Consider the following 27,655-nt stretch of genomic DNA (forward strand, 5'->3'; position numbering starts at 1 on the left):
GGTATTTTCCCTTGTTAATTAGAACAGTTAATTTTTTTAAATGGAAATTACTTGTTTGAGTTGTCAATCTTAACATTGTACATTAGCTGAATCTTTGCACCCTTGCTGTTGCCAAAACTAACGCATTAATTGATACCTGGCAGGTCTGCCATGGCCATTCACCCAGGGTCTTGGTTTGTGATGTGGTATGGTCATGTTTGTGTAGAGCAACAGTTGGCTTGGTAGATACACTGAATATATTTGATGGAGTTGATTGATCACAGTTTAAAACTTAGAAATGAGATTATAGAATTTCTCCAAACTTCAATCACTTAGCCTATATGGGGTATTTATCCTTATTGCTCAGAAATGACTTCAGAAAGTGTACAACTGGATCATCTTCTACATTACTGGTTTTCCTTAGCAGATCTGTTATTTGCTATCCAATTTAACTTTTCACCATTTGTTGTATTTTTGTCAGAAAAGCAACTGTTTACATCCTGTGTGTGTATAAGAACACAACCATTTTCTCTTCAGTTACTTATTTCAGGGCGGGGGTCATGCTTTTCCCTGGAGCTAGCCTCAACCTCAGTCCTTCTACCTGTACCTTCCCAGTAGCTGCAGTACAAGTATGAACTATCAAGCTCTATTTGTTCTTTGACATGGGGGTCTCACTAATATTTGGCTGAGGCTAGCCTCGAACTATCTCATTCTCTTTCCTACCTATATGGCTGTGTTTACAGACACAAGGAATTATGTTCAGCCAACTTTCTTTTTATTTATTTTCCTTCCTTCCTTTTTTCTTTTTGATTTATTCACTCATTCATTCACTGTTGTTTGATGCTGAATCTTAATACATACCCTAGATTGGCATTGAACTAGCAATGTACTGGTCTTAGCCTCCCAAGTGCTAGAATTACAGTTGTGTGTAACCATACCTGGTTCCTCTATTAGTTTACTGTAAATATTCATATTAAGCTATATTGTGGAATACTACTTTATGTGTCAGAATGATCCACTCGGGCCTCTTGTGTGTATTCTTGCCTTTAGCTACTTAGTCTGCTCCCAGAATCATTTCTGCAGGTACTGTTTTGGTAGAAAAATTTTTAGCAATGATTTGTATATTTTAAAAGTATTCCTAGAAGTAGAAGTTTTTTTTTTTTTAATCACACTGTTGACGTTCCTAAAGGAATTTCAAAGATCTGGTCATTTCTTAGCCAGTGCTGCCCAGTGATTCAGTGAGAGTCGGGCCTGTTGTATAGAACTCTGTTAAGAAGGAACCAGTATCCAGGATCCTGAGCTAATTGAGACCTCTTCTCTTGCTGGGTTTGGCCTGACTGCTGCACAGAGGAGGCGGTGAACGAGGTGAAGCGCCAGGCAATGACTGAGCTGCAGAAGGCCGTGTCTGAGGCAGAACGTAAAGCCCACGACATGATCACCACGGAGAGAGCCAAGATGGAGCGCACAGTGGCAGAGGCCAAGCGACAGGCTGCAGAGGACGCCTTGGCGGTTATCAATCAGCAGGAGGATTCCAGCGAGGTGAGGTGTTGGGCCAGCTCCCAAGTGTATAAGTTCCTACAGTGATCGTTTTTTTTTATTCCAGGTGATCCCAAGTAAAACGGGATATTGGGCTTTAGACGAAATCTTTGGGACAAAGCTGGAGAACAATTTGGGGAAGTCCAGGCGCTTGTGGAATTGATTAAGAGCTAATCTAATTGCATTACTTTATGAGAGATCTACAAGAACAATTCTCTAAACAGAAAGGTGCTTTGTATTTTTGGTGAACAACAGACTTGCAAAATCTACTCTGGGTGTGTATGTGAATGTGTGTGTGGGGGGGGGGGTGAGGGGAAGGTTGGCTGGGTGGCTTCTTTCTAATAGAAGTGATTTAATAAATATAAATTGTGTTATCTATGGTCTCTAAAGTTATACTGCAGGCCTGAGATCAAATATCACTCTTTTAGTTATTGATCCTAAAGTCTAATGCTAAAGCAATATTTGCATTTTCTAAATATTTCTAAATGGTTTCGTGTATAATCTTTATTTCTACTTTCTTTATCATGCCCATTTTGGTGGTCATACAATAACATTGTTGTCACAAATAATACCGCTCAGTATTATTTCAGAATAGTCATTCATACACACACACACACACACACACACACACACGCACGCACACACACTCATGAACCACAAAACCTCAATGACTCAAAGAACTAGGAAGTAAATAATTAAATGTAACAATACTTTAAAATATAGCCTATCAGATCAGAGCAACCTAGAAATGCTTCATGTTAATTAATGCAGCATCACAATCCTCAACCCCACAGTAACTTTAGATAAAAGACTACAATTAGCTAGTCTCACAAAGCTGAACTCTCAAAGGCACGAACTGATAAATCAATGGTCTACTACAATACATATCTATAATTTGCGAGGGAGAGTAAGAATTTAATTTGTACCAGGCTTTTCTGTAGATGAAAGGCGCTGCAGGAATCACTCAATGCCCAGAGTTTCTATTTAATGTGTAGCAGATGAATAACAAGGGGACAAAAGGAATTGATTTTCAACATTTGAAAGTTTCTCAGGAAGAGAGGGACAAAGGGAAGTTTATCTACCCTTTAACTACTGACTTTTCCATTGTCAAATTAAACCAGGCAGAAATTCAATTTTATTGGCATCTTGCAGCTAAGATATATAAGGACTTTGTTTTGTGATTTTTATGTTATTTAAAAAAAAACTTATTAGTGTCTTTTGAAGAGAAGGTGTACGAATTAGTGGCATTGTGAGGCACAATCCACAATTCTCATCAGACATTACCATTTTCAGCCAACATTTAGAGTTGTATTAGAGTTGTTAAAAGTATTTTGTTAGGTCACTAAATTGTAAAGACAGATATCTTGTGAGAAAATGTGAATTAATAGGTCATTGTGTTTAAGTAATAACATGTTGTATGATATGTATGCACTTTGTGTCTTTATTCCCAAACCTATCCAGAAAAAAATTGTCACATTGTTGCTAAAACTGTCACACCAATGTTAGAATTCAAGTTTAGAAAGCTTGCTTTAACCTCTGACAACCAGAAAGGCACTGGCTTCCCTTGCTAGGCTAGATGACCCTTTCCAGCTCTGGCTAGCATTATCTCCCCATCCACCACCCCAGAGAATGGACATCCATCAGGTCAAGACTGTGTGGCCCAGCTGATCCACTAAGAAGATACTTCAACACTGCTCAGCATTCCTGCTTATGACTTTAAAACTAGAAATTTCCTTGCCTATTACCTATTCAGTCCACAATAAAGCCCATACATCAGTGTACGTTTGATATTTCATAAATTATTTTCTATTTCCTTTGAACAAAATAGGAGGTTTGCCTATGATAGTAATTGGTTGAAATATACATACATTGCTGCTAAGTGTAACAGCTATTGATTTTAAAACTGCATTCAGGAATTAATGGGCTTTCTTTGTGTGACCTAGCCAGGGAAGTTCGTTATTTGATATCTAGAGCTCTAAATGCTCACATCCGTTTATTTGTTTATTCTTTCATTGAATTATTGAGTTTTTATTATGTATCAGCGACTGTGCTGGCACTCAAGGGCATCATAGTCCTTGCTTCATGCTGACTACAATTCATCAAGAGAGTCAAATAGCTAAATTATAAGAGCATAATAAATGTGAAGGCTTCTGGGACTTAAGGATAATTAGGAACTAGTTGGCAGCTGCCCTCCCATCTACCCCCTCACCCACTGCTTTCTGTTACATCCTGTAGGGAAGCAAAGGGAAGGTAGAGAAAGAAGCTTTAAGTGGCCTTTGGAAGCAAGACCACCCTGTGGCTGCTGGATATTGGGGAAGGATTGTTTGGATGACAATGTGGTCAGAGTTTCGAAGAAATAACAAGGAGGAACAATGTCCATGTGTATTTCAGGAGAAAGATAAGTCAGAAGACACTTGGCTGAGGATGGTCAGTAGTTGTAGTGGGATGGGTAAAACTGGAAGTGCTAGCTGGACCCCCAGAGGTTGAATCGGTAAGACTCAACACTTCATTAGCTGTCAGGAAAGAAGAAGCGATCATTGTTCAGTGGATACACAGGATTTGGGTGCCTACATCCTGTAACCTTATTTGAATCACCTTTAAAACATGTTGGCTTTGAGCTACTTAAGTTATGTATGAGGTGGCAGAGAAAATAATTGTGTTCTTTGTGTGCGCGCGCGCGTGTGTGTGTGTGTGTGTGTGTGTGTGTGTGTGTGTAAACAACACTAGTTAAAATTTTTACAAGAGCAAGTAAATTATTCTGTGCCACTGGACAGACCAACCTCTCTGGGTCTAAAAGGGTCAGCACAGTGGGGCCAAGTGTAGAATGACACTGCACTCTGCAGTGTCCTGGCTTGGATAATGTTATTTGATCACAAAACTTAGAGAGCATGCTCAGGGCACGTGCTGTGGCAAAAGGAATACATGAGCAGGACTCAGAGGTTGAATCTGGGGCCAGCTCAATGATCACTCTGGGGGTCCTTGGAAGATTCATGATATTCCTGTTAGATTCTATTTCTTCTTAAAGAATGTAATATTGTTTGCTTACTTTGCTCGTTTATTTTTTTTTAGATTTTTTATCAGCATTTTATGGTGTTTCCATAACTAAAACTCATAGTTTTGTTATCTGCTGTTGTTTCCCACAATTCTTCTTCATAGTTTGTACTAACATTTTTGTGTGACTGGAACCACATTTCTTAGTCTTCCCATCTCTTTATTTGAAGCCACTTTCCTGTTGTAGACTTTTCTGCCCACTTTTTATCTAAATCATGAGTATAATCTATATAACTGAGATGCATAGAAATATGTAAATATTGTAAACTTAAACGTTATTTTTGTGACTTTTTCCTTTGTAGGGGTTGTGAGAAGGAACTTGGATTTCAGAATCAGAAGACTGGAGTTCTAGGTTCCATGTGGCTTTTGTTTCCTCTGAGCCATTTGTGTTAAGCCCAAATATTTCTGACCTCTCTCTCTCTCTGTTTAATTTCTGCATTTAGCCTTCCTTTTTTTTTTTCTTTCTGGTACTAAGACTTGAATGTAGGGGCTCACTCTCACAGGCTGGAGTGCTAACACGTGAACCAATCAGACTTCTTCGCCTTCCTTTTTCTACCTCAGTTTTCACATGTGTGAAATTAAGCCAATACTGCTGATTCTGCTTAGAAAAACGAGTGATTTTAGAAAATCAAAAGGGCTGGCAGCAAGGATGGGAAAGTTTTGGAAAGAAAGAGACTATTTGAAACATTTATTTGCGGAGATGAGCAGGAAGAAAGCACAGACAGGAATGTTTGGCATATGTAGTGTTTGTAGTGAGAAGGATAGCAAATAATGTATCATCCAAACTAGCATGCTTTTCACAGTAAATAAGATGCTCTTGCTGGGGCATACCACTCCTATAAATCTGGCTGTCTTGGGCACCAAAAACCATGGTCAACAAAGTTTTGAGGCTTGTAGGAAGTTTGTTTTGCCTGAGTTGAAATAAGAAGAGGTGCCATGAAGCAATGAATATTAACCTAGTGGAACACAATTCTTTTTTCGTCCTGGTACTGGGATTTGAACACAGGGCCCCAGCACTGTCCCTTAGGTTTTCTTTCACTCAGGCTTGAGCTAGCTCTCTTAAGGACTTTCCTGCTCATGCTAGTTTTAAACTGTGATTCTCAGATCTCACTCTCCTGAGTGAATAGAATTACAAGTGTGAGCCAAACATACCTGGCCACAAATTGCATTTTGTATTTTAGCTCTTTTGCTTCTCATATTAGGCACAGCAAAATGGTTGGGTTTTCTCTACTTGCTGGTAAGAAAGCCAGCAAGGAGGAATTTGGCTACTTGTTCAGCGTCTCAGTTCACATAAGTTATTTATTCCTTGGCCTATGTTGTCTAGCTGTCAGGTACTGTTTTAATAACTGCATGGTGCATGTAAGTAGCAGGAGGGTTTTCCTCAAATGTTTACTATTATGTGTACTTTGTCGGACTTCTGTCATTTATGCTTCTGATCCTTTAATTTTATTTGGATTTGCAAACTCATGATATTACTAACAGAATGATCCCAGGTCTGAGACAGAACCTAAGTAGCATGATAATTTTCCATACTTTATCCTTTTATAGTACGTATACATTTCAACCAGAATATAATATTAGTATTTGTTATGGAATCTGGTCATCTCAAACAGTTACATTTCTTCTATATCATTTAGATATATACATTGTTTATTTCCCATGTACAGTGTTAGACTGCAGCTGTTTCCAATGCAATTTATACAACTACTGCCTTTCTATTTCATTATTATTATTATTTTATTATCTTCAAGTAGTTGTTCAGAGGACTTTCAGTTCACAGCTACTTTTTGAAGTAACTTGTTTTAGCTTAGGTAATTAGAACATGTAGCTACAGTAAGCATAAAAACAGATTATAAACAATTATACTGTTCAGATGGAACAGTCTAAAAATTCATTTCTGTGTTTTTCAGCCACCAAAATAATATTCTCACCCTTGTTAAAATAGCCTTTATTTGTTTTTTCCTGTATAGGGCATAGCATTACAGAGTTGGATCTGTCTGGGTAGTTTACAGCACTGCTCAGAAACAGTGATGAGGTCTTTATATTTCCAGATTGTGCTAATAAGCCCTGATCATGTGAGCAAATCAGAAAGATTCTCCCTTGCTCTTTCTAGAATTAGTGAAGCTGTCCCAGTATGTATGGCTGGAATTATGGAGGTGACACCTGTGTAGAGTCAGTTGCTACCAGAGCCTCACAGGGCAATACTGTGAAACCCTCACAGGCTGATCAGGCCAGTCAACTTCCAGAAAGATCAGATTATGAGATGAGATGTTAGGTTTCAATTAGATTTTTTTTTTATCAGGCCAGCTGTTTGTGGCATAGTGGACAGAGAAATCTGATTGGACCCTGGACCCTGTGTTGCTGACCTGTTAGCGTTTTTGGTTTTTCTCATCTCGAAAATTAGGATGTTTGAGTGACCCAAACTACTGCAAGGTGGTGGTTGAGTGGTACAAATGATGTTATTAGAAGTTATACACACATTACCTGACAAGGAATCTTGAGGGGATGGTAGGAGGGAGTAAACTAAGAAATGATTCCATTAGGAAAGACAGCAAGGATTTACTCATGAGGTAGGAAAGAAAGAAATAACTTCTTGAGTTTGGCATGTAGTAAAATGTGTTACAGTCCAGAGTATCACCCATGATTTAAATGGACAACACCAGAGTCAGCTTTAGGGGACACTGGCATAGAAATGCCTCCTGGCCTAACTCCATGCAAGGCTGGAGAGCAGAGAAACAGGTTGGAGTCTTTCAGTTACAGCTGATCATAGAAGCCATGTCTGACAAAAGAGACAGGAAGAAGGAAAGGATGACTCTTCCCAACATCATCCCTGTCAACAAGAGAGAAGTGAACAAAGAGAAGAGGAATTACAGTGTAGGAAAACAGAATTTTTTTTAGTATGTTAGAAGAGAAAAGCAGAGGGAATTTCAAAAAGGAGCATTTAAAAGGAAGAATGAGTAAGTGGTCAGAAGTTAGCACATTTCCAGAAAGTTTGAGGGCAATGAGGATGGGAGAAAAGTAAATTAGTCACTTAGAAAGTATAAGAGGGGGACTGGGAAGGTGGCTCAGTGGTAGAGAGCTTGCCTTGCATGCCTGAGGCCCTGGGTTCGATTCCTCAGCACCACATAAGCAAAAAGAAAAAAAAGTGGAAGTGGCGCTGTGGCTTAAGTGGTAGAGTGCTAGCCTTGAGCTGAAGAGCTGAGGGACAGCGCCCAGGCCCAGAGTTCAGGCCCCATGACCAGACCCAAAAAAAACCAAAAAACAACAAAACGAAAGTATAATAGGAAGGTAGCTGATGTCCTGACCCTGCCCATGGTCAATGTCTGTAAGTAAAACCATTTAATTTGGACAGATTGTGAGCTTTTAACTTCTCAGGGTGTAGAGGGGCTTGAGTCTTGTGCCTAACTGCTTTCTTACAGCTTGTGCCAACAAAGAAGCTGATGTTACTGCTTACCACTTGCTCAGGACCTGCTGGCCCGCAGACACTGTGCTCAGCATTGACACAGCTGTGAGCAATCCTGCAGTTCTGGGTATTGCATATGGACAGTGTTTCTTCAAGAGCTTAAGCAACTTACCTGTGTTTCCTAACGCCACTGATGGATGACATTGGAACAGAAATGGGCTATTCTGCTTCTGAAACCTGTACCATTTCCATTATATAGTAGGACACCTTGTCTTTGATGCCTCCAAGTTCCTGATCCAATCTCTGGCCACTTTCTCTAGTTATGTCCCTTTAACCCAATTTTGCTATGCAAGAGGAACTAAGAAAAGATTTGAAATTGACAAAGTATTGCATTTTTGGAAATAGCATTTGACTAGTCAGCGCAAATATCTGGGAGACTTAAACCTTGGCTATGTAATTTCTTCTCTTTGACATTTAGGCAACTCTTGTTGCAAAAGTTATGTAAGGACCTGAGTTTCCTGAGCTGCAACATGTAAATGAAAATAGCTTTTAGCTATCAAATGCAATGCAATCCTAAAATGCTGTGATCTCAGTATGAATCAAAAGTTGGAAGTGTGCCCTCTATAGAGTTGCTTGCAGAACTAGAGTTAGTAAAGCCAGGCCTTTGCATTCTGGAAGTTTTAATTATGTAGCCAACTTACCTGAATTCATTGCTCACCATTTATGAGAAACAAAGTAATTCAGGAAAAAATCTTTACTCTCAGCAATAAGGATAAGAAGGAATACATTTTGCCAATAGAGCAAGAGAACCATTCTCTGTGTTATCTAACATAAGAAGAAAAAGAACATAACTCTTTTTTTCTTAAAGACAAAGAGATTTGATGATAAGAAGTAAAGTGTAAAAATGTTTCAGATGCAGTTTTGTCATCCCCAAAGCTTCAATCTGTCATGATTAGGCCCAGAGATAGCCCTGTGTGTATAGTATATTTAGCTAAAATTGAGGTTGTGTTTAGCCTCAGATTCTTCATCTGAGTCATAGGCCAAGTTTGGTCAATTGATTTGTCCTCATTTTCCAGAAAGAGGAAAAATATTCTTTATGCTGCAAAGGGAGCATTATTAACCTAAGTAAGCAAAGGCTATAAAGTGTATGAGCTTTGGGAATGAAGTGTGCTCTGAAAAGTGTCTTGGTGAAGGTTTCTACACTGTTGTGGTCATTTCAATCACAAGCATCATTCCTGAGAGGTTTGAAAGGAAAGTAGGATGGGGTTTTGTTTTTTTGTTTTTTTTTTTTAAAAAAAGGATAAAAAAGTAGAACAACTATTAAGAATTCCTAGCCTATCTGGGCACCAGTGGCTCACGCCTGTAATCCTAGCTACTCAGGAGGCTGAGATCTGATGATCATGGTTCAAAGCCAGCCCAGGCAGGAAAGTCCATGAGACTCTTATCTCCAATAAACCACCAGAAAACTGGAAGTGGTCTTGTGGCTCAAGTGGTATAGTGCTTGCCTTGAGCTGAAGAGCTGACAGACAGTGCCCAGGCCTAGAGTTCAAGCCCATGACCATTAAGAAGAAGAAGAAGAAAAAAAGAATTCCTAGCCTGAACATGAAAAGCACAAATTGAAAAATACAAAATTAGATTAAGCTATTGACTGCCTTTATCTCTGATTTTGTGGATGCAACCCCTGGTAGATACAATTTGTAGTTTTTCATCTTTGTGAACACAAGAAAAGGCTTAGAAACTTAAAGTGATCCCACCTCAAGTACTCACAATGTGTTTTTCTGTCCCCAACCCCTTAATAGTCTCTTTGTGACTATTAGAGGTTGAGTACCATTGGTCAGGAATCATCAACAAGAAATTCAATAGAGCTCTCCAAGAGAGATACACTGCTAGAAATGCTTTTCCAGTTTTTAAATGGGCACTCTGAGCTTTCTTGTTAGAAAGTCCTGAACATATGCAAGTTTCTTTTTTTTTTTCTACCAGGTCATTTAGGTTGCTCCTTGTTGTATCTTCCTACAGCTAATGATTGCTTTTGTCCCTTACAGTGGGTGGTAAATAGATAAGATTGAACAACTTTAGAATGGAACTAGAGGTAAAATTTAGCCAGAGCCCTTAAATCCTGGAGCAGACCCAGGCAATGCTAGGCAAAGAAGCCTCAATTCCCAGCAGCTTCGCAATCCACAACATCTGTTTCTGTATTTGGCACAAGTCCATGTTTTTTATTTGTAAAATTGTTCCCATCTTTGAAAACACTTTAAAAAATAAAGAAGTCCCCATTTTGTCTCCTCTTTCCACTCCCCAACACATGCATTTGTAATTACCTGGTTTAGTCTGTGTGTTTAATCAGTTTAAATTGAGAATGTTGCGTACATCTGATTTCAATCTGAAGGAGCCATAGAGTATTGGACAGTTACCACCCTTATGTCTGCCAAAATAGGCCTCTGCCGGATAGGACTCATACCAGGGTATTTCCTAAAGAAGCCACTTGACTCAGATTAGATGTTTAATTTCCTTAAAATATTGTTTTGGATTTAAGTCTCTGTTCTCTAATTGGGATTTTCTGATGTAATTTAGGAATATCGCTTAGTTGCTGAGTTTGTTCCAGGACCCAGCTGGCAATCTCCAAAAAAAGCAAAACCTCACGGAAGTGAACTTCACTCTGAGCACTGAGTGTCAGGCCTCACTGCTTTGAAGGGTGGGCCAGATCCCCATCTATTTGCATCTTTCTGGAACCATTATCCAAGCAATGGAATGGAATGAATTTTGAGAGGCTAGCATGTCTAGGTACAGTCATAGAGCTTCTGACCTCAGATCTCCAAGAAGTCTTTTTGCAGACAGTTTCTTCAATTAATAGAAAAAGAATAAATACTACTTTGTTCTAAGTCCTAATACTACTAAAGCATTTTCATTGCAGTTTTGCTTATGACATTTCAAAAGTCAACCATCTACATTTCCTAAGCTGTGTTCACCCAAAACACCTTTCATTAGCCACAGTTTGAGATCACACATTTTGTTTTTCCTCATCAGGGTGAGATTTCTGAGTGGGAAAGAAGAGCTATACAGAGTTGAAACTCTTTCTAAATCTTTTAAATGAGAGCTCTTGAGGTTTGCAGACTCTGATACTCAAAAGTGCCTGCCTAGGAGCTTCTTTGTTAGTGATATCATTAGTATGACTGCTGAAAATTCTCTTGAATATTTTGTATAGTCAAACCTTATACTTTGTGGTGATGGGCTGTGATTTCACCTCAAGTATTTTCAGCAGACTCATGCATGTACCTGAACCATGTAACCAGCATACTGAGAGCAAAACAAACATAGATAGTACTCTTGTAATATCTGTGTCAATGCTTTAAAAGAACCTACGTTAATCATAACCACATACTGTGAGCTTAATAGATTAACAGTCAGAAGTTTGTTTTGCAAGAAAATAATCATCACCAATGAAGAAGGATAGTGGGATGGATGTCACTCAGTGTTAAATTGCTTGCTTACCATGTGCAAGGCCCAGGATTAGATCTCCAGCATCACAACAAACAAAAATCAATGGAGATAAAGAATAGAAAGTTGAATAGCATGTAGTGAAGACCGCTTGATACACCATTTTATAGTGGAACTGGTGTTATCAAAGAAACTGGGAATTTAAACATACAAATGGACATTTAAAGTCAGCTCTCTGAGGTCCAAGTTATGTCTCTTCCTAGAAGAAACCTATTGAATTTATTGTCACAATTTAGTCTCCTTCCACACGATCTGTCACATACGCACAGGTGTTCTTCAACCTCTAGGAGGTTTGTGCCTTCACTAACAAGGTGTTTATCTTAAAATATAAATCACCTGACACTGACTGTCAGGTGACAGGGTGAGAATTTAGTTCTTATGACACAGTTGAGTCCAAGCCCCACCAGAAAATGTTGTGTGCAAACAATCATTATTTACATCAAGTCAGGATTTCTCACTATTTCAAAGTGTCATCTGATTTTATTTCCCAAATATTCTTGAGACATCTATGTATCAAAAACTAAGTGCTTAGGATATATTAGAGAAAAGTATCCAAAGATCCTCTTCCATGGAACTGAGGAAAAGGAGATTGTTTTAAACTGTCTTAGAATTTGGTTGTTAGGTACACTGAATAACTTGAGTGGGAAGAGCTAAACACCTAAAGAAGTTCCAAGTGCCTGCCACATCCTGTAATAGCCATGGATAGAACAGACAGCAAATGCTTTATCTACTTTGCTGTTTTTCTTTGAATTCAGGGGATTTGGAAATTCCTTTGTGATTCCTGCTAGTAGCTATAAGCTGGTTCTCACCAGTAAAATATGTGTGCATACTATGTGTGTGTGTGTGTGTGTGTGACTGTTTTGACATGGGTAACAGGAGGAGAAAAATTTGGATCCTAGAGGTTATTAATTTACACAGGAAGATGGAGAAATTCCATGTAAAGATAGTTCAACCTAAGAATGAGAGGATTTTATAACAAATCCTTCAACCACTTAAGAACCATAATGATAGTTGACAGAAAAGTTGGGACAATCTCTAAAGCAAATCTTGAATTTTACTGTGATGTGTGTGTGTGTGTGTGTGTGTGTGTGTGTGTGTGTGTGTGTGTGTGTCTGTGTGTGTGTATGCTTTCTCTAAAATAAGCTTCAGTACCATGTTGAATATGTATTTGATTCTTGTTTTCACAATGCACTCATCTGGTATCTTCCTTTCTCCTTTAGAGTTGCTGGAATTGTGGTCGCAAAGCAAGTGAGACCTGCAGTGGCTGCAACACAGCCCGATACTGTGGCTCCTTTTGCCAGCACAAAGACTGGGAGAAGCACCACCACATCTGTGGACAGACCCTACAAGCCCCACAGCAAGGAGACACACCTGCGGTCAGCTCCTCTGTCACACCCAGCAGCGGGGCCGGGAGCCCAATGGACACACCACCAGCAGCCACTCCGAGGTCGACCACCCCGGGGACCCCCTCTACCATAGAGACAACCCCTCGCTAGACACAGACTCAGAACTGTTGGAGGAAGGACAACACAACCAACATGAAATGTATTCCTCATCCTCAGAAGCTCAGTCGTTTTTCTGTTTGTTTGTTTATAGATGAACTATCTTGTTTCAGTACTTCAGCAAGAGACAACTAACTGTATCTTGAGGTGGTAGTCAAACACAGAGGGCCAGTAACGGGTCGTAATGACTTATTGTGGATAACAAAGATATCTTTTCTTTAGAGAACTGAAAAGAGAGCAGAGAATATAACATGAAATGCTAGATTTGACCTCCTCCCTGTTATTTTCAAGTAGCTGGGATTTTAAACTAGATGACCTCATTAACCGATGCTTTACCAAACAGCAAACCAAGAGATTGCTAATTGCTGTTGAAAGCAAAAATGCTAATATTAAAAGTCACAATGTTCTTTATATACAATAATGGAAAAAAGAGGAAATCCCTCAAGGGCATGAGCATTGGATACAGCAGTAGACATTTTAACAAGAAGATGAATGGCGTCCGTGGGTTGCTAACTGAACTTTGAAGACCCGCCACCAAATGCGCAGATGTGCAGCAGATTGGAAGGAGACACAGATGTTTGGTTTTTTTCCTGTTTCTGAAAAGAAATAATAATATCCAGGTCAACAGAATGAAAAATGAAAGATGATTTGCAGTGGGATGTATGAATACAGCAGCAAGAAAAAAATGCCATAATACAAAGGCTCCTTTTATATATATAAATATATATATATGTATACACACATACACACACACAGAAATAAGAGACTCAGCCTGCAGTTAATTAGCATTCTGGCAGCTTCCCTTCAGCCAGATGCCCTAAATAACCCTCCATGTTTCTTCACTTTTCCAAGGTTCCACAGAATAAGACATTGGGTCTGTTCCAGCTCATTCATTTTATATTGAAAAAATAATTTTTTAAAAAAATGGTGGCTCCAGCTCCAGCCCCCTTTCCAAAATTTTTCAACCCCACCCTGTTTGGATTTTTAATTAAAAACTAGTAGTTTCTCTTGGTGTTAAAACACTTCTGTCCTGTGAGGTTTCCCAATGGTGTTTTTCTTGTAAATGTGTTGGACAAATGTGAAGAAAGATGCATTGTAGTTTATCCATATGCCCACATTTAGTCTCTTTATTCCTAGTTGATGAGAAACCTGTATCTTTCTATGCTGCTTTTATATCTGTATGTATTAGTGATATTTCTCTAGTAGTTAAAAAAAAGGAAAAAAAATCTTTTTGGTTGTCCTTAAAAAAAAAAGAAAAGAAAAAAAAGCTATCTTTCGGAGCTGCTATTTCACTCTTTTAGGATTTTTTTTTTCCTGAAAACCAGCATGCTTCACGGAATGCTAACATATTGGTGTTTTTGTAAGAGGGATGTACATAAATGTATCTTGCACTGTCACAATGACTCCCTAGGCATGCTTGTTTTTGTTTTTTTCCAAGCAAACTTTTACATGCTAGAGCCATTTCACAAATTTTAGCTGTAGCATAGAATCGTAGTGGAATTTTCTTTACCTCTTTAATTTTTTAAAAAAAATTATTAGGGACTTAAAAAAAAGAAATAACAAGATATCCTACTTTTAATAAAAGGACAGTGCATGCATATTGCTGTAAGGTTGTTTAAGTATTTCTAATTTTACAAAAAAAAGAAAAAAAATCATTAGAGCTCCAAATGCTGAGGTGTAGACTGACAGCTTTAACACTGCTGAATGCCAGGTTATACAGTGTTCTTACAAAAGGGAAGTCAGCCAAAGACTGATCTGATGGACCAAAATCGGAATTTTAAAAAGCACCAGTACTAATTTTTCAAATGATCAGCAGGTTAAACATGTTCAGCAAGGTATAGTGTGAATCCATTAACCCTTCAATGTCCAGGGTCCAGACCAGAACTACTTGTTAGTTTTGAATATAGTAGCCCAGGATGTGGTTGTGTGCTTTACAAGAGTCGGCAGTATTGCAGGCTGTGTAGACAACCAAAGTTGACCAGACTGGGAAGACACTTCTCCATATAACCACGTACACCAGGCATTTCTTTAAAAATCGAAGATGATCCATTAACTTGGGGGAGGGGGCGGGGGTTAATGTAGCCCTTGGATACAGTTTTAAGTGGCTTTTAAGTTATCTGCATAGAGGCAATCCTCAAATGGTTTGCTTTAAGTCTCTTAAATCTAACATTTTCACAAAGCATTTTCCCCGGTATTTTCATACGGCAAGTTGGTTTTAGTTTTGGGTGGTGTTACTATTCATTTTATTTTATTTCATTTTTCTAAATGGCCTTTTACTTTAGAAAGTTTTGATAAACAAATAAAATACATCTATCTGCATGTTGGAAGTCCATCTGCCAGCACACCTGCTTAAAGCGAAATGAAAAAGCACATAACCAGGCTCTGAATGGGTTATATTTTATCATGGTGCTCCCAGAATCCTTTGACCTCATTCTGCTTTCTAGTCTGCTTGTGACACTGGACAGTCCTTTCTTAGAGCTATTATATATGTTCTAGGCTTCGAAGGGTTAAATAATCCCAAAAAATAAAATGAGGTATGTCATACCCACATGTCTTTATCTCTAGAAGCTGTGATGTCTGAGAAACAGCACTGTTATTCTTCACACTAGTGTGTAAAATAAGGATTAGTACAGTATGTCTCATTACTTTTTTAATTCAGGGCACCCTGAGTGAAAACAAATACAAAAAAAAAAAATCCCTAACTCTGAGCTCTATCTCTGATTCCTCTTCCTCCTTCCCCTCTTCCTCCTCCTCTTCCTCTCCTCCTGTTTTGCTACATTCTCCTCAGTGGCAAAAAGTTTCACTCTACCTCTGACAGCATGTATATTGCACCAGTAGCTAACAAAAACTGGTCTAGTCAAACCAAATGGGCACAAAAGAACCAGGATACCAAAAGTTAAGCTCATACAGCTGTAAACCATATCACTTCTTGGTAACAATGCAGACCTCATAAACCTAAAGAAGAGAAAGAAAAGAAAACTTTTGTTACTTTCCTTTTTTGCTTGTCACTTATATACAGGCTATGTGAGAGTATAATTTGTAGGTATTACACATTAAAAAAATTATCTTCATTGGATAGACTCGAATGGTGGTCGCTGATAGGAAAAAGGGCGTCCTCTATCTCTTATCTCTGTCTCTTACGCTCTTTTCTCTTTCTCTTTTTCTGTGTCATGGGACTGTGTGTGACAGGGCCACCTGTCTTTTTGGTTATTTTTAAAACTTTTTTTTGGTTTCTTTTTTGATGTGTAGGTGCATGTCTTGGGGATTTAAAATTTCAAGGCTGGTTTACTTATGCAAAGCATGCCTACGTCTGGAATACTTAGGGAAAGGAAGCGACTCCATGTTGTCCGTCCGAATTCCTCAAGGGACAGAAAAAAAAAAACGAAAAAAAATTGGAGACTGTTGAAATGCAGATTTGAAGTAATTTTTTAAAATATTATTTTGGGTTCTGCGACATTCTTGTGGAAAATTAAAGTTGTTGTGCAATACTTAATTCAGACATGTACCACAAGTTAACGGTAGACTAACACTGGGGGGGTGGGGTTTAGGCTTCATGCTTTTGTCAGCATACTCTTGAGCTTTTAAGTCTACTATGTCTGAACTGTGGTTTCTTGTTTATCCTTTTTTCCTTAGTTGGACTGTAATGTATGGTCTGTCAACCTGTGAATCTTTAAAGTATGATTCAGGTATTGTTGTATTCTTTACTGTGTAATAAAATGTTTAAAAAAAATCCGTACACTCTTGTCTCCTGTATTAACTGTAAGACCTGGGTTTAGAAGAAGCCATTTTTCCTGCCTGAGTCTTCTTAGAGCTGCAAAGCTTACCTTGTGGTCTTTGAGTTGCTTACCCTAAATAGTGAGGGGAAAATAGTGTCGAAACTATGTAAAAGGCAATGAAGATAGAAATGAGTCCTAACCAGGTAACCAAGGTCACTCTGTCCAGAGAGGATTCTATCCCAGTTTTCTGAGACTGGCTCTCCACAGGTTGTGCATTTTTCTCCTTGGACAACTCAATGGTAGATCCACTGAGTTTTACCTCCTCCTCTATCTACCTTAGTCTCCATGCCTTTTTTTTTTTTTTTGTCTGTTGTGGGGCTTGAACTCTGGGTCCAGGCCCTGTCCCTGAGCTCTTCAACTCAAGGCCAGTGCTCTACCATTTGAGTCACAACGCCACTTCCTGACTTTCCTTCCCAGGCTGGCTTTGAACCATGATCCTCAGATCTCAGCCTCCTGAGTAGTTAGACTTATAGGCATGAGCCACTGGCCCCCGGCTCCATGCCTTCTTTAATTAAGTGTTTTCAGCATTTTTGCTCGTTTTTTGTTTTTTGTTTTTTTACATTCATAACATGTACTGTAGCTGTCTCCAACTTGGCTGGATAGCCTGAATTCTCCTTTTGACATGTGTTTTGTTTTCATGCTCTAGTTACAACATTGTTTAGAGTGTGAAAACCTGTCCTGCTCCTTCTACCCTCTGAACTCTGTTAATTTTTTCTGTAGTTTTCAGAACATAGAGTTGTTGGTTGGTTTTTATTTCCTTTCTTTCAGAACTGGGATTTGAACTCATACTTCAGGTGTCTTACCACACCTCCAGTTCTGTTTTGATTTAGTTTTTGTTTTAGTTATTTTCTTTTGAATAGGCTTTTTTTTAATGACCAGGCCAGCTTTACCTCTGTCTTCCTATTTATGTTTCCCAGAAACTTGGGCTGACAGATACATCACCAAGGTACCTAAGTTGTTGTTTAAGATGGGGTCTTAAACATTTTGCCCTGGCTCGCCTGTATCAGGATCCTCCTAGCCCTTCCTCCTCCCACTCCCCCCCCAATAAAACCCACACAATCCTGTAGCTAGGGTTACAGACATGAGGCATCATACCTGGCTTAAGCATAGATTCTAAGAATAAATGTATATACTTCATTAAGCAAAATTCCTATTCTTTCTGAATATTCGCAGCTATGTTGGCCCCAAAACTAGTTGTAAGGAATCCAGGATGACAAATCATAAATATGAGCCTGTGTCTAGAGAGAGCATGGGGAGGTGCTGTTAAACAAGATAGTCTAGGGCCTTTTACTGAATTCTTGTGCATAGCCCAGCTGGGTCCCTCTCACAAGGCCCGAGGCTCTGACCGATCTCAAAAAATATATCTTTTCTCATATTTCTTACTTGATAGGACTCATCAGGAACAAAGAGCAGATAGTGGGCATCTCACACTCGGAAACTGAACTAGGTCACTGTTTTCTACAGAAGTCAGATCAGCCTGACCCAAGTTAAGTATTCTCTAATTTTTGAATGAATCTTTTGGTTTCTAGAAGGAATAGTTAACTATCAGGCATATAGAATGGAAAGAGGACCCACTGAAGTTACTTTCTTACCAATAGTTCTTGAAAAGTTTTGTGACATTTTCATACAAGTGGATGTGTTTAGACAAATGGGAAATGTGTTTTTATGAAATACATGAACAAACCCTATAGACTTCTAGGCCAACACCACAATTTACAAGTGTTAAAGATGTAATTGGGAAGTGGCGCTGTGGCTCAAGTGGTAGAGCACTCTCTTTGAGCTGAAGAGCTCAGGGACAGCAACCTAGGCACAGAGTTCAGGCCCCACGGCCAAACCCCTCTCCCCCCCAAAAAAAAGAAAAAAGAAAAAATGTAATTAGTATTAAAAGGGATGTTTCAGTCATAAAGTATCCTTCTCTTATTTCCCTGGAAATAATGGGGAAGAAATGGTTAAAGGTTACTTCTCTCTGTCTCTCTTTCTCCTTCTCCCTGTTTCTCTCTCTTTTTCGTTATCTCTCTTCTCTCTTCTTGCTCTCTTACTATCTTACTCCCTCTCCGTGTGTGTTTGTGTGTTATATACTTATTTCAAAGTGAATAATAAACTTACTATTTTTTTTTAATTTGTCCCTTCTCAGTCTACTACCCACCATGGGGATACTGAATTAGAGGAATGCAGAAAATTTACTTCTCCGTGAAACCTCTCAATCCACAAGGGGGAATAGGAACAAAGTAGTTACTTTGTTTTTTGGAATTTTCAGATATAAATAGCATTTGTCAAATATACTTCAATGTCACAGAAGGGAAACCTAACAAAATGTCTAACGACAAGTATGATGGCCTAACTTACTCTACTAAAAATATTTCAGAGGGGAGAGTACCTTGGATAAGAGAAGGGATATCTTCTCTTAGTTCCTCATGCTAGTGTTGGAAAACTGTGTGGTTCACCCTCAAGAGAGAAAAGTAAAATATTCCTGTACCACATAAGTACCTACAATTGTTATGTGTCAATTAAGAGTAACAGTATTAACTGAAAACAAGTTACAGCAGGAGGATAAGAGTCAGTGGGAGAGCTCAGGGCTGCCTGGACCCCAAGGAGTTCCTGCATAAATCAATAGCCACTAGAGTCCTTTTCAGTACCTAATATTAGCCCAGGCACCTAGTTAGTACTCAATAAATATTAATTGTAAATAAACTGTGGGTCTGCAGCTAGGATAATGTGGTGCCAGTTTTTCCAGGAATGAACAAATGGGCCAGAGGAAGAGAAAGCACAAGGGTCATGATTTACCCAGCTGTAGAAATGGATTGGAAGAGGAAGAGAACACCACCACGTGCACCTTGATCAGGTAGAGATGAAGTGACAATGTGACCACTGTTTGCAAACACCAGAGGTTATAAATGCCAAAGGAGTGAGGCAACTCTTCAGCTTAGTATCTGGCAGTCAGCTATGGTTATTGGTGATGATAGTTACAGTTCACCATTCATTTATTCATGCAGGATGCCACTAATAAGATGTTAGAAAATCTTTTGGGATTCAGGTGTCTAGTGGCAGAGAGTAAACACAGTGGGATAGTTGAGATAGCTTCCAGATTTCTAGACCTGCTTCATCTCCCCACTGCCTTTTTCTTTCTTTTTTTTTTTTTTTTGGGTCCGGTCGTGGGGCCTGAACTCTGGGCCTGGGTGCTGTCCCTCAGCTCTTCAGCTCAAGGCTAGCATGCTACCACTTGAGCCATAGCACCACTTCCTGCTTTTTTTTTTTCTGCTTATGTGGTGCTGAGGAATCGAACCCAGGGCCTCATGCATGCAAGGCAAGTGCTCTACCACTGAGCCACCTTCTCAGCTCCCCGCCTCCCACTGCCTTTTTCATCTGGACTTACTATCATTCTCTTTAGAGCTCCCATCTCCTCTCCTACGTAAACCCTACACACAATAGACAGTTCTATTTACAACAATTTCCTTTCCTTTACTGGGGGACCATAAAAATGATAGATAAACTTTCTTCAATATATAATCACTTCTACATTTCTTGGAGATGATACTGCTTCTCTAGGGAAATTTTGTTTTCCATTTCCCTGTGAAGTTATTTTTACTATTGAAATGATACCTAGAATATCCTCATGGGCTCTCAAGGGCTGCTTGGACTTGAGAGGAAAGACATTTTTCCTTCTTTTCTGAGCAAAAACAAACAACAAAAAACCCCTATAAAATGGGACTGGGCATCTAGTTAACTGACTGAGCACTTTCCTAGCATGCATATCTTTCAATTCTTAGTTTAATTTCAAACTCTATGAAATAAAAACAGTTGCAATAACAGCAAAAAAAAAAAAAGCTAACCTTTGTTTTCAACATAGTGTCTTGTACATCTCATTGTTACAATGGGTCATCTTGTATCCTTATTTCAGCATTTTGTTACTTCCCTTCCCCTCCCCAAATTAGAAAAATATATATATATATATATAAGATGCAGGACACCGGAATCAAATACAATGACAACAGGGGTTATACCATGGGGGAAGAACTTTGCAAGGTACAGTGTGAGGGGGGGAGAAGGGAGGAGTTCGGGAAGTGGGGAGGAAAGGAAAGGTAGGGGGAAAGCAAAGGAGGGGGTAACAATGCTCAATAGGAATGGGCTCATTACCTTGCTCATGTAACTGTAACCCCTCTGTATAGTATCTTTTATACATATATAGAGAGATAGGTAGATATCTACAGTGCTGGTTCATAATAGTGTGACTACAAATAACAATTGCATACTGTGTAAAAGAAAGAATTGTTGAAGTTTTCTCCATAAAGATATAATAAATATTGGAGGAGATATGTATGTTTAACCTGATTTAAACATTATTCCATCAATACACATATCGAAATGTCACATTAACTCATTGGTATGTACAAACTTTTATATTTATCAATTCAAATTAAAAATGAAGCTGGGGATTGGTGGCTCATGCCTATAATCCTTAGCTATTTAGGAGGCTGAGATCTGAGATTGCAGTTTGAAGCTAGCTTGAGCAGTTTATCTCCAATAAACTACTCAGAAAATAACCTGAAGTGGTGCTGTGATTCAAGTGGTGAAGTGCTAGCCTTGAGCATAAAAAGGCTCAATGACAATGCCCAGGCCCTGAAAAAAAAATAGAATAAAAATGAACAAAACAAATTAACAAGAACAATGACAAAGTAAGTCACTAGCATTAAGGCCTACCTATCTCAAGCTTAGGAAAACTTTTTATTAGCATAGATTCAAAGTGTAAGGGGGGAGTTTATTGTTAAGGAAATGTTTAGTAATTAATGCCTTCCAAATGTTGCTCAAATTAGTTGCTTCAGAATTACCTGGCTGTGTATTAAGAACAATTTCTCACAACTACTGACCTACAAAGTCAGAAGCTCCAGGGTGAAGTTTGTGTACAAGTTCAATCTGTCTTGCTGGCATTCTTATTCTGATGGTAGAGAAAGATAAATAAATAACTAAATAATCATGGAGTTATCGACAATTGATCAAAAGAAACGGAAAGCAGGATAAGGAATGAGCAATGATGGGCTTGTGCTGGGTGGCCCACTCCAAGGACACAACTTTCAGAATGAAACCTGCAGATGTAGAGTGAGCTACATGGACTTTATCTGTAGAAGTATGTCCCATTGACATCAGGGGGAAAGTGCCTAGCAGAGGGAGCAAGTGGGAAGATTTTGAGAGGGGACAAGCTGGAGGGCTTGAGGAGCTGTTTATGGTTTGTGTCTGTGTAGAAGAAAGACAATGGTAAGCATGGAGGCAAGCTACACTGTATGCGAATTTTGCATGGTCTCACAGGCCACGGAAACCTTTTTGTTGCCTTTTAAGTAGAGCATGTAGCCAAAGATAAGGCTCTGAGGGAGATGGAAGAGCCTCATTTATTCTTCTGTTTATCGGAGGCTTAAGCCAATTGGACTGAAGGGTTGATGCACACAGTGGTGGGCCGGAAGCAGGAAGCCTGACTCTCAAGCTTTCCAAATCAGTTCAGCTCATTATTCATTCACTGAGAGCTCTGCACTTTCTTCAGGAAAGGCTTTGGGAGACGCAAGACAAGAATGAATGCAAGCAAAGGAAAATGTAAAAATGAGAACATTCCTGTCAGAGGTGACCCCACAAGCAGAGGCACAGACGGATGCAGGAACCCACATGGTGTGCCTGGGAAGAATTATACCTCATAATTTTGCTGAAACAGAGGAAACAAGGTAATGATGTTTGCTTTTCCAGAATGAAGGAGAGTTTCGTATTTATAGCCTTTTCTTAAGAGATTGAGGATGGCTTGACTTTCTTCTTGTGTGCAAAAAAGTAAATAAACCATCGATTCTCTGCTTACTTAAAAATGAGGTCAATATTGTTTGTATTTCCAGTTAAACTTGTTGCAAACTCTTGTTTTAGATCGTGAGCATTGCTATTTTAAAACCTGTCTTCTGAAGGTGTGATGAAGGATTGAGAGTCTGCAAAGAGCCAATGACAGCATTTTACAATTCCACTTATTACAATTGTGCATTTTGCTGACAAAGTCACAGACAGTATAATTAATGCAAGTGCAAACCACCACTTTAACGGCAAGCAAAACATTCTTTTTGCTCTATTAGCAAAAACTTTGAAAATATTAGTCAAGTACTTTCTACTGTTTTACTATTTAGTATGATGTTTTCTGTGATGAAGGTATCATAACCATCATTGTTTTGTGGAATTAACTTGAATGCAAAGAACACACCTTTAAATTTATACAGAAAACACACATACAAAAGTACACATAAATATATACATAGATGCATATATTATATACACACATAGTATATACACATACATACACACACATAAAGTGTATTTATGTATTTGTGTCAGTTGTAGCTGCTATTACTCATAGTTCCAGAGACTAGGACATCCAAGATCAAGAGCAAGCATGATCAGAGTCTGGGGCCTTCTACTTGTCTACTATGATAGAAGGACAAATACTTTCAGCCTCTTTTCTGAGAGCACTAATTCTATTCATTGAGACCTAGCTATATTTCTTCACATCCCCTCAAATACACATCTGGTTACTGGGAAGAAGTATATGAAGAAGGACGAAGTAAGTTCATCCACACTTCTACTTCCTCAGCTGGTCTATTTGACCCTGTGTACTTGTGGAACCAAAGCACTAGGCCACATAATGTAGTTGGCCGTCTTTGGGCTGCTCCATTAATGTGTTATTAATTAGCGGTTGTTTGTATAGTGGTTCCTAACTGCCTTAGTCCAAGTCAAGGCATTTTACCAGTTCTAGGGCCCTGGACAAGTAATTTGACTTTTTTGAGCTCAGTCTCCTCATCTGTACGTGTGGCAATATGACAACAGCTTCTCATAGACTAGTGGGAATTAAACGACATGATATATAGATAGTATCTCCTGGCACGTAATTGCCTAATAATTGATTGCTGTCATCATTGTTACTGCATTTTTAATATAACTATCAGCATAGGCAGAAAGTGTAATTCAGAAAGCATTTCTTCTGTGACTCCTGGAAAATTTATTGAAAATGATGGCAGCCATATTTTTCACAATGCAATCTCATTTTGCATTTTCTGGGCTTTTAAATTTCTAATGCTTTAACCTTTTTCTTATATAGTTTCTACTTCTGTGCAAGTTTGTAGATCTAGCCTTCATTGCAGGTATTAGTGATGATGATTTTTGTTATTCTTAGTAATCATTTAAATTTGGAAATCACAAAAGCTAAAATAGCTGTCTCAGGCTGACTCTTCATTTAAGTGACTTTCTATCATGACTACAATGAAAATAAACTGTCAAAAGAATGTTCTGTCTATCTGTTTATACTTATCATTATGGACCAACTCAGTGTTTTTGTTATTTTTTCTCTATAGAGAAAAAAATGGCATATTTTCTTCACATTTCACATTCTCATAAGTTTTTAGAAACTAAAGTCCCTAAGCTCATTCACCTAACTATTCATTTATCTAATTACTAGTCTATTCGTGAGAGTATGAAAGATATTCTTGGGAATCTATTAATCTATTCTGCTTTCCTGTGACAAAAATGTGCATAGTGAACACACATTGTACTCAATGTACAATAATGAACATAAATTGTACTCAATTGCTTTATCTCAGTTAACCCTTACAAAGCCTATGAGGTGGTTATTAGTTGTGATCATTTATTTTTATTTATTTCAAAATTTAAAATTCCATTGTATTGTTTATTTTTATAATGATTGCACCGAGGGCATTAAGGAGCAGGGAGGCACAGGTATTTATACAGCTTTCATCCAGGCCATCTGACAGCAAAGCCTCTACTCCTCGTTACTTTCTTGTGTTATTCTAGCTCTAAAATAAGATTCTGTGTTGCTAACTCATTTCAGTGTTCTTCTTTATCTGGATTTTAAAATGTTTGGGTCAAAAAATTTTATAATTTGGGGGAACAGCTGTAAACTTAATTTTTTTTTGTGGCATGGCTGAAAGCACTTTACAAGCAAAAAATCAAGTTCTTTATTCTTTCCCTGGAAGAACAGACTAAGTAGTTCTTTGCAAAGCAATGAAGGAAGAAATGTATTATCTCCCAACTGGATGAAATGCATGCCACTAGCAGAAATAAGGTTCATAATCTGACTCATCCTCTCTCAGCAGTAAAATGTTCTTGTGCCTTAATTAAGGAAGAGAGAACATGAGAGTTCAATAAGAGTCAACGTTTGTCCTGTTATGAAGTATCTTAATGGATTTTCACACCTGATTTACAACTGCAGATGTAATCAGCAAGAATGGAAAGAGTCTGGGAAAAGAGCTCTTATAGAGCTCAAGAAAGCAAGACTCCAGATATTTTAGTTAGGTTTAGAAGAACAAGTCGATCCTTTCCATCATTTCCACCAGGAATATTAATCAATATAATCAATGTGACTACTTAAGAAATGATGTTTGGATACACCATTGGAGAGAGAGACAGGGAATATTCTATGTTAATTAACTTCTGCTCTCAGAAGCAGTGTCTGTTGCACCGGGCAGACTATGTACTCCTGGTAACCATAGCATTGTGTTTCAAGGCCTATTGTAGCTGTTCAACAAACACAAATGATATAAAATTAATTCCCTAAAGTGACTGTTCTAGAAATGATACCTCCAATTATTTCCTGTTGTTGGAAAACCACATTTCCAATTCATTTTTCTTCTAAATTGCTAGTTATTAGTAATTTTGTTTAATTAAATAAAATTCATTCATTTCACTACTTTTACTTGAAGAAATTCAGCACATAATAATAATGATAATAATAATAATAATTGCTATGTTTTGCTCCAGGGCAGGACCTGTAGCTGAGAATCCTTTTGGATTTATTTATCATGTCAACATTTTGAAGGTGTTCATTGTCTTACATGTCTTCAGGATCTTGCTGTTTAAGAACTGCAGAGACCTCAGACTATGAAATCAGACATGGAAACGTGAGAGTCAGAGCAACTGGGCCTCATCAAAATTTAGATGTACGACATCACTCACCACTCATCTCTTTCCTGAGGCCGTTTTGCCCTACCAAGACCTTTGCTGTGTTCTACAAGTATACCACCTTCCTATTTGTATGCTCCCATAACCTTACCTTTTGAGTTTCCATTGTAGCAGAATTATGTCATGTGTTGGTCCCTGATCATTTTTGAGCAGACATCTTATGTTTGAGGAGGTTTTCAGGTGGAAAGTCCTACCCCCATGCACTAGAAGCCAGAGCTAAATTTCCTGATCTGCAACTGAGGTGCAGCCTGACTGTTGTATTCAAGAACCAGGAGCTGTTGCTATAAAGGATCTGTATTTTCCGAGAGAAGCAGACCATGAAGGGAGTCTGGGGCATTCTGAGGCTGTGCTATCTAGCAGACTCCTGACTAGTGAGAATGCAGATATTCAGTGTCCACTGTCACCCAAAGGACCCCTATTGAGGATGCACTTTGGGGAATTTTTTGTATGTGAACATATAAACCCACTGATGCTAATACTTAATAAACTTTTTTTTAACTTAGACTAGCTTATGTGGCCTATGTAGCTTATAAGTAAGATCTTGGATGATTACTGATTTAAACTTCAGAACTATAATTTTCAACAGGCTTAGCAATTAAGAACATCCAACTCAATGAGTCATATCAAACAGTGACATGAGCATCCAAACAGGTTTATTCTCTGATTGTCAGCAAAGGAACTGGGTGAGTGTGAGAAGTGAGAGGAAATGTAGCTGGGAGCTTAACAATTTAGGACTTGCATTGTAACACTGTTGGATTTGAGATCTAGCTTTATGACTTACTGACTGATGTTGGTCCAATCACTTAATCATCTGGGTTTTCACTGTGTGATTGTAAATAAGGAAAACAACATTATGTTTTGCTTGGCATTTGTAGAGTGCTCAGAAATTGTGAACTATTCATGAATAGACATCCACTTTGATATTTGGGATTTGTTAGTAAGGCACTTATTGGCTTATCATCCAGGAATTTTAATGAAAACAATATGATTAAGATAATCATTGGTTCCTTATGTCATACTAGCTGGCTTAGTCCAGATAGAATAGCTGATTAAACAAACTACCCTAAAATTTCAGAGGCTTAACAAATTTGCAGCTTATTTAATACTTAGACAACAGCCTACCCACTGTTGATCATTTCTCATCTGTATGCAACTAGATCTTTTTGCTTTCCTCTAGGTTTTGTAGAGCTCCTTCCAATTGCCAAATGATGGGGAACAAAAGAATTGATGATTGAGTGTAGGAAGGGACTAAAGGCAGGCCTACAAGTGGCATGTGTCACAGCACACATTTCACTGACTATACCTGAGACACATTTTGCCATCTAAACATGTCATGAGATTCTTAGTATGTTTCAGTTGGACAATTAGTGTGAATCCCAGCCCAAAGATGGGTACTAGAAGAGCCATCAGATTGTTCTTAGTTCTTATTCTCATTCTGAATGAGGGTAATAAGTTAATGACTGGATGTGGTTACAAAAGATAATCCCTGCTTTAAAATGAAGAAAAGAAGAACTGGTTGTTTTTACATGAAAATACTACAGAAATGTAAATCCTCACATTTGGAAGTTTAAACTCCACTATTTAGAGAAGATTGCTTGATTAGATTAACAGAGACCAAATGACTCTAAAAAGAATCTACTTCAGCTTTCTGGGTTAGGATTATTTTTTGGCCTTATAAATTGTACAGATGTAAGGTTTTAACTAAACATATATTTTTTTACCTCTAACTCTATTAATGTGATCTTAAACTTCAGCCTGTAAATTTTTATTCTGGTAAATAAAAAAGTGATGAAAGAAAATAGTTAATCAGAAAGGAATGGCAATGCATGGCTGTTTGACTTTTAGGGAATAAATATGAAATCACATGAAATCAAGTTGTATCTTTTTAGTAAAAGTGTCAAAAACAGACTGTACATTCATTTAAA

At 38.3% G+C, this 27,655-nt stretch overlaps 1 protein-coding gene and 1 long non-coding RNA gene across 2 annotated transcripts in view; both read left to right on the plus strand.

Annotated features, from left to right (window-relative positions):
- Runx1t1 (RUNX1 partner transcriptional co-repressor 1) overlaps positions 1-16,689 on the plus strand; it is a 142,224-nt gene extending 125,535 nt beyond the window's left edge. The window contains 2 exon segments of the mRNA XM_042673166.1: positions 1,328-1,518; positions 12,685-16,689. Of these exon segments, the coding sequence (XP_042529100.1) occupies positions 1,328-1,518; positions 12,685-12,960 (467 nt within the window). The 3' untranslated portion in view covers positions 12,961-16,689.
- A 5,604-nt stretch (positions 16,690-22,293) lies between these two features.
- Positions 22,294-26,232, plus strand: LOC122102429. Its single transcript, XR_006146492.1, has 2 exons — positions 22,294-22,447; positions 25,530-26,232. It is a non-coding gene; the product is annotated as an uncharacterized LOC122102429 (long non-coding RNA).
- Positions 26,233-27,655: the final 1,423 nt, after the last annotated feature.

The sequence above is a fragment of the Dipodomys spectabilis genome, unplaced genomic scaffold (assembly GCF_019054845.1).
Source record: "Dipodomys spectabilis isolate Male_0828 unplaced genomic scaffold, ASM1905484v1 ptg000783l, whole genome shotgun sequence".
Taxonomy (NCBI): domain Eukaryota; kingdom Metazoa; phylum Chordata; class Mammalia; order Rodentia; family Heteromyidae; genus Dipodomys; species Dipodomys spectabilis.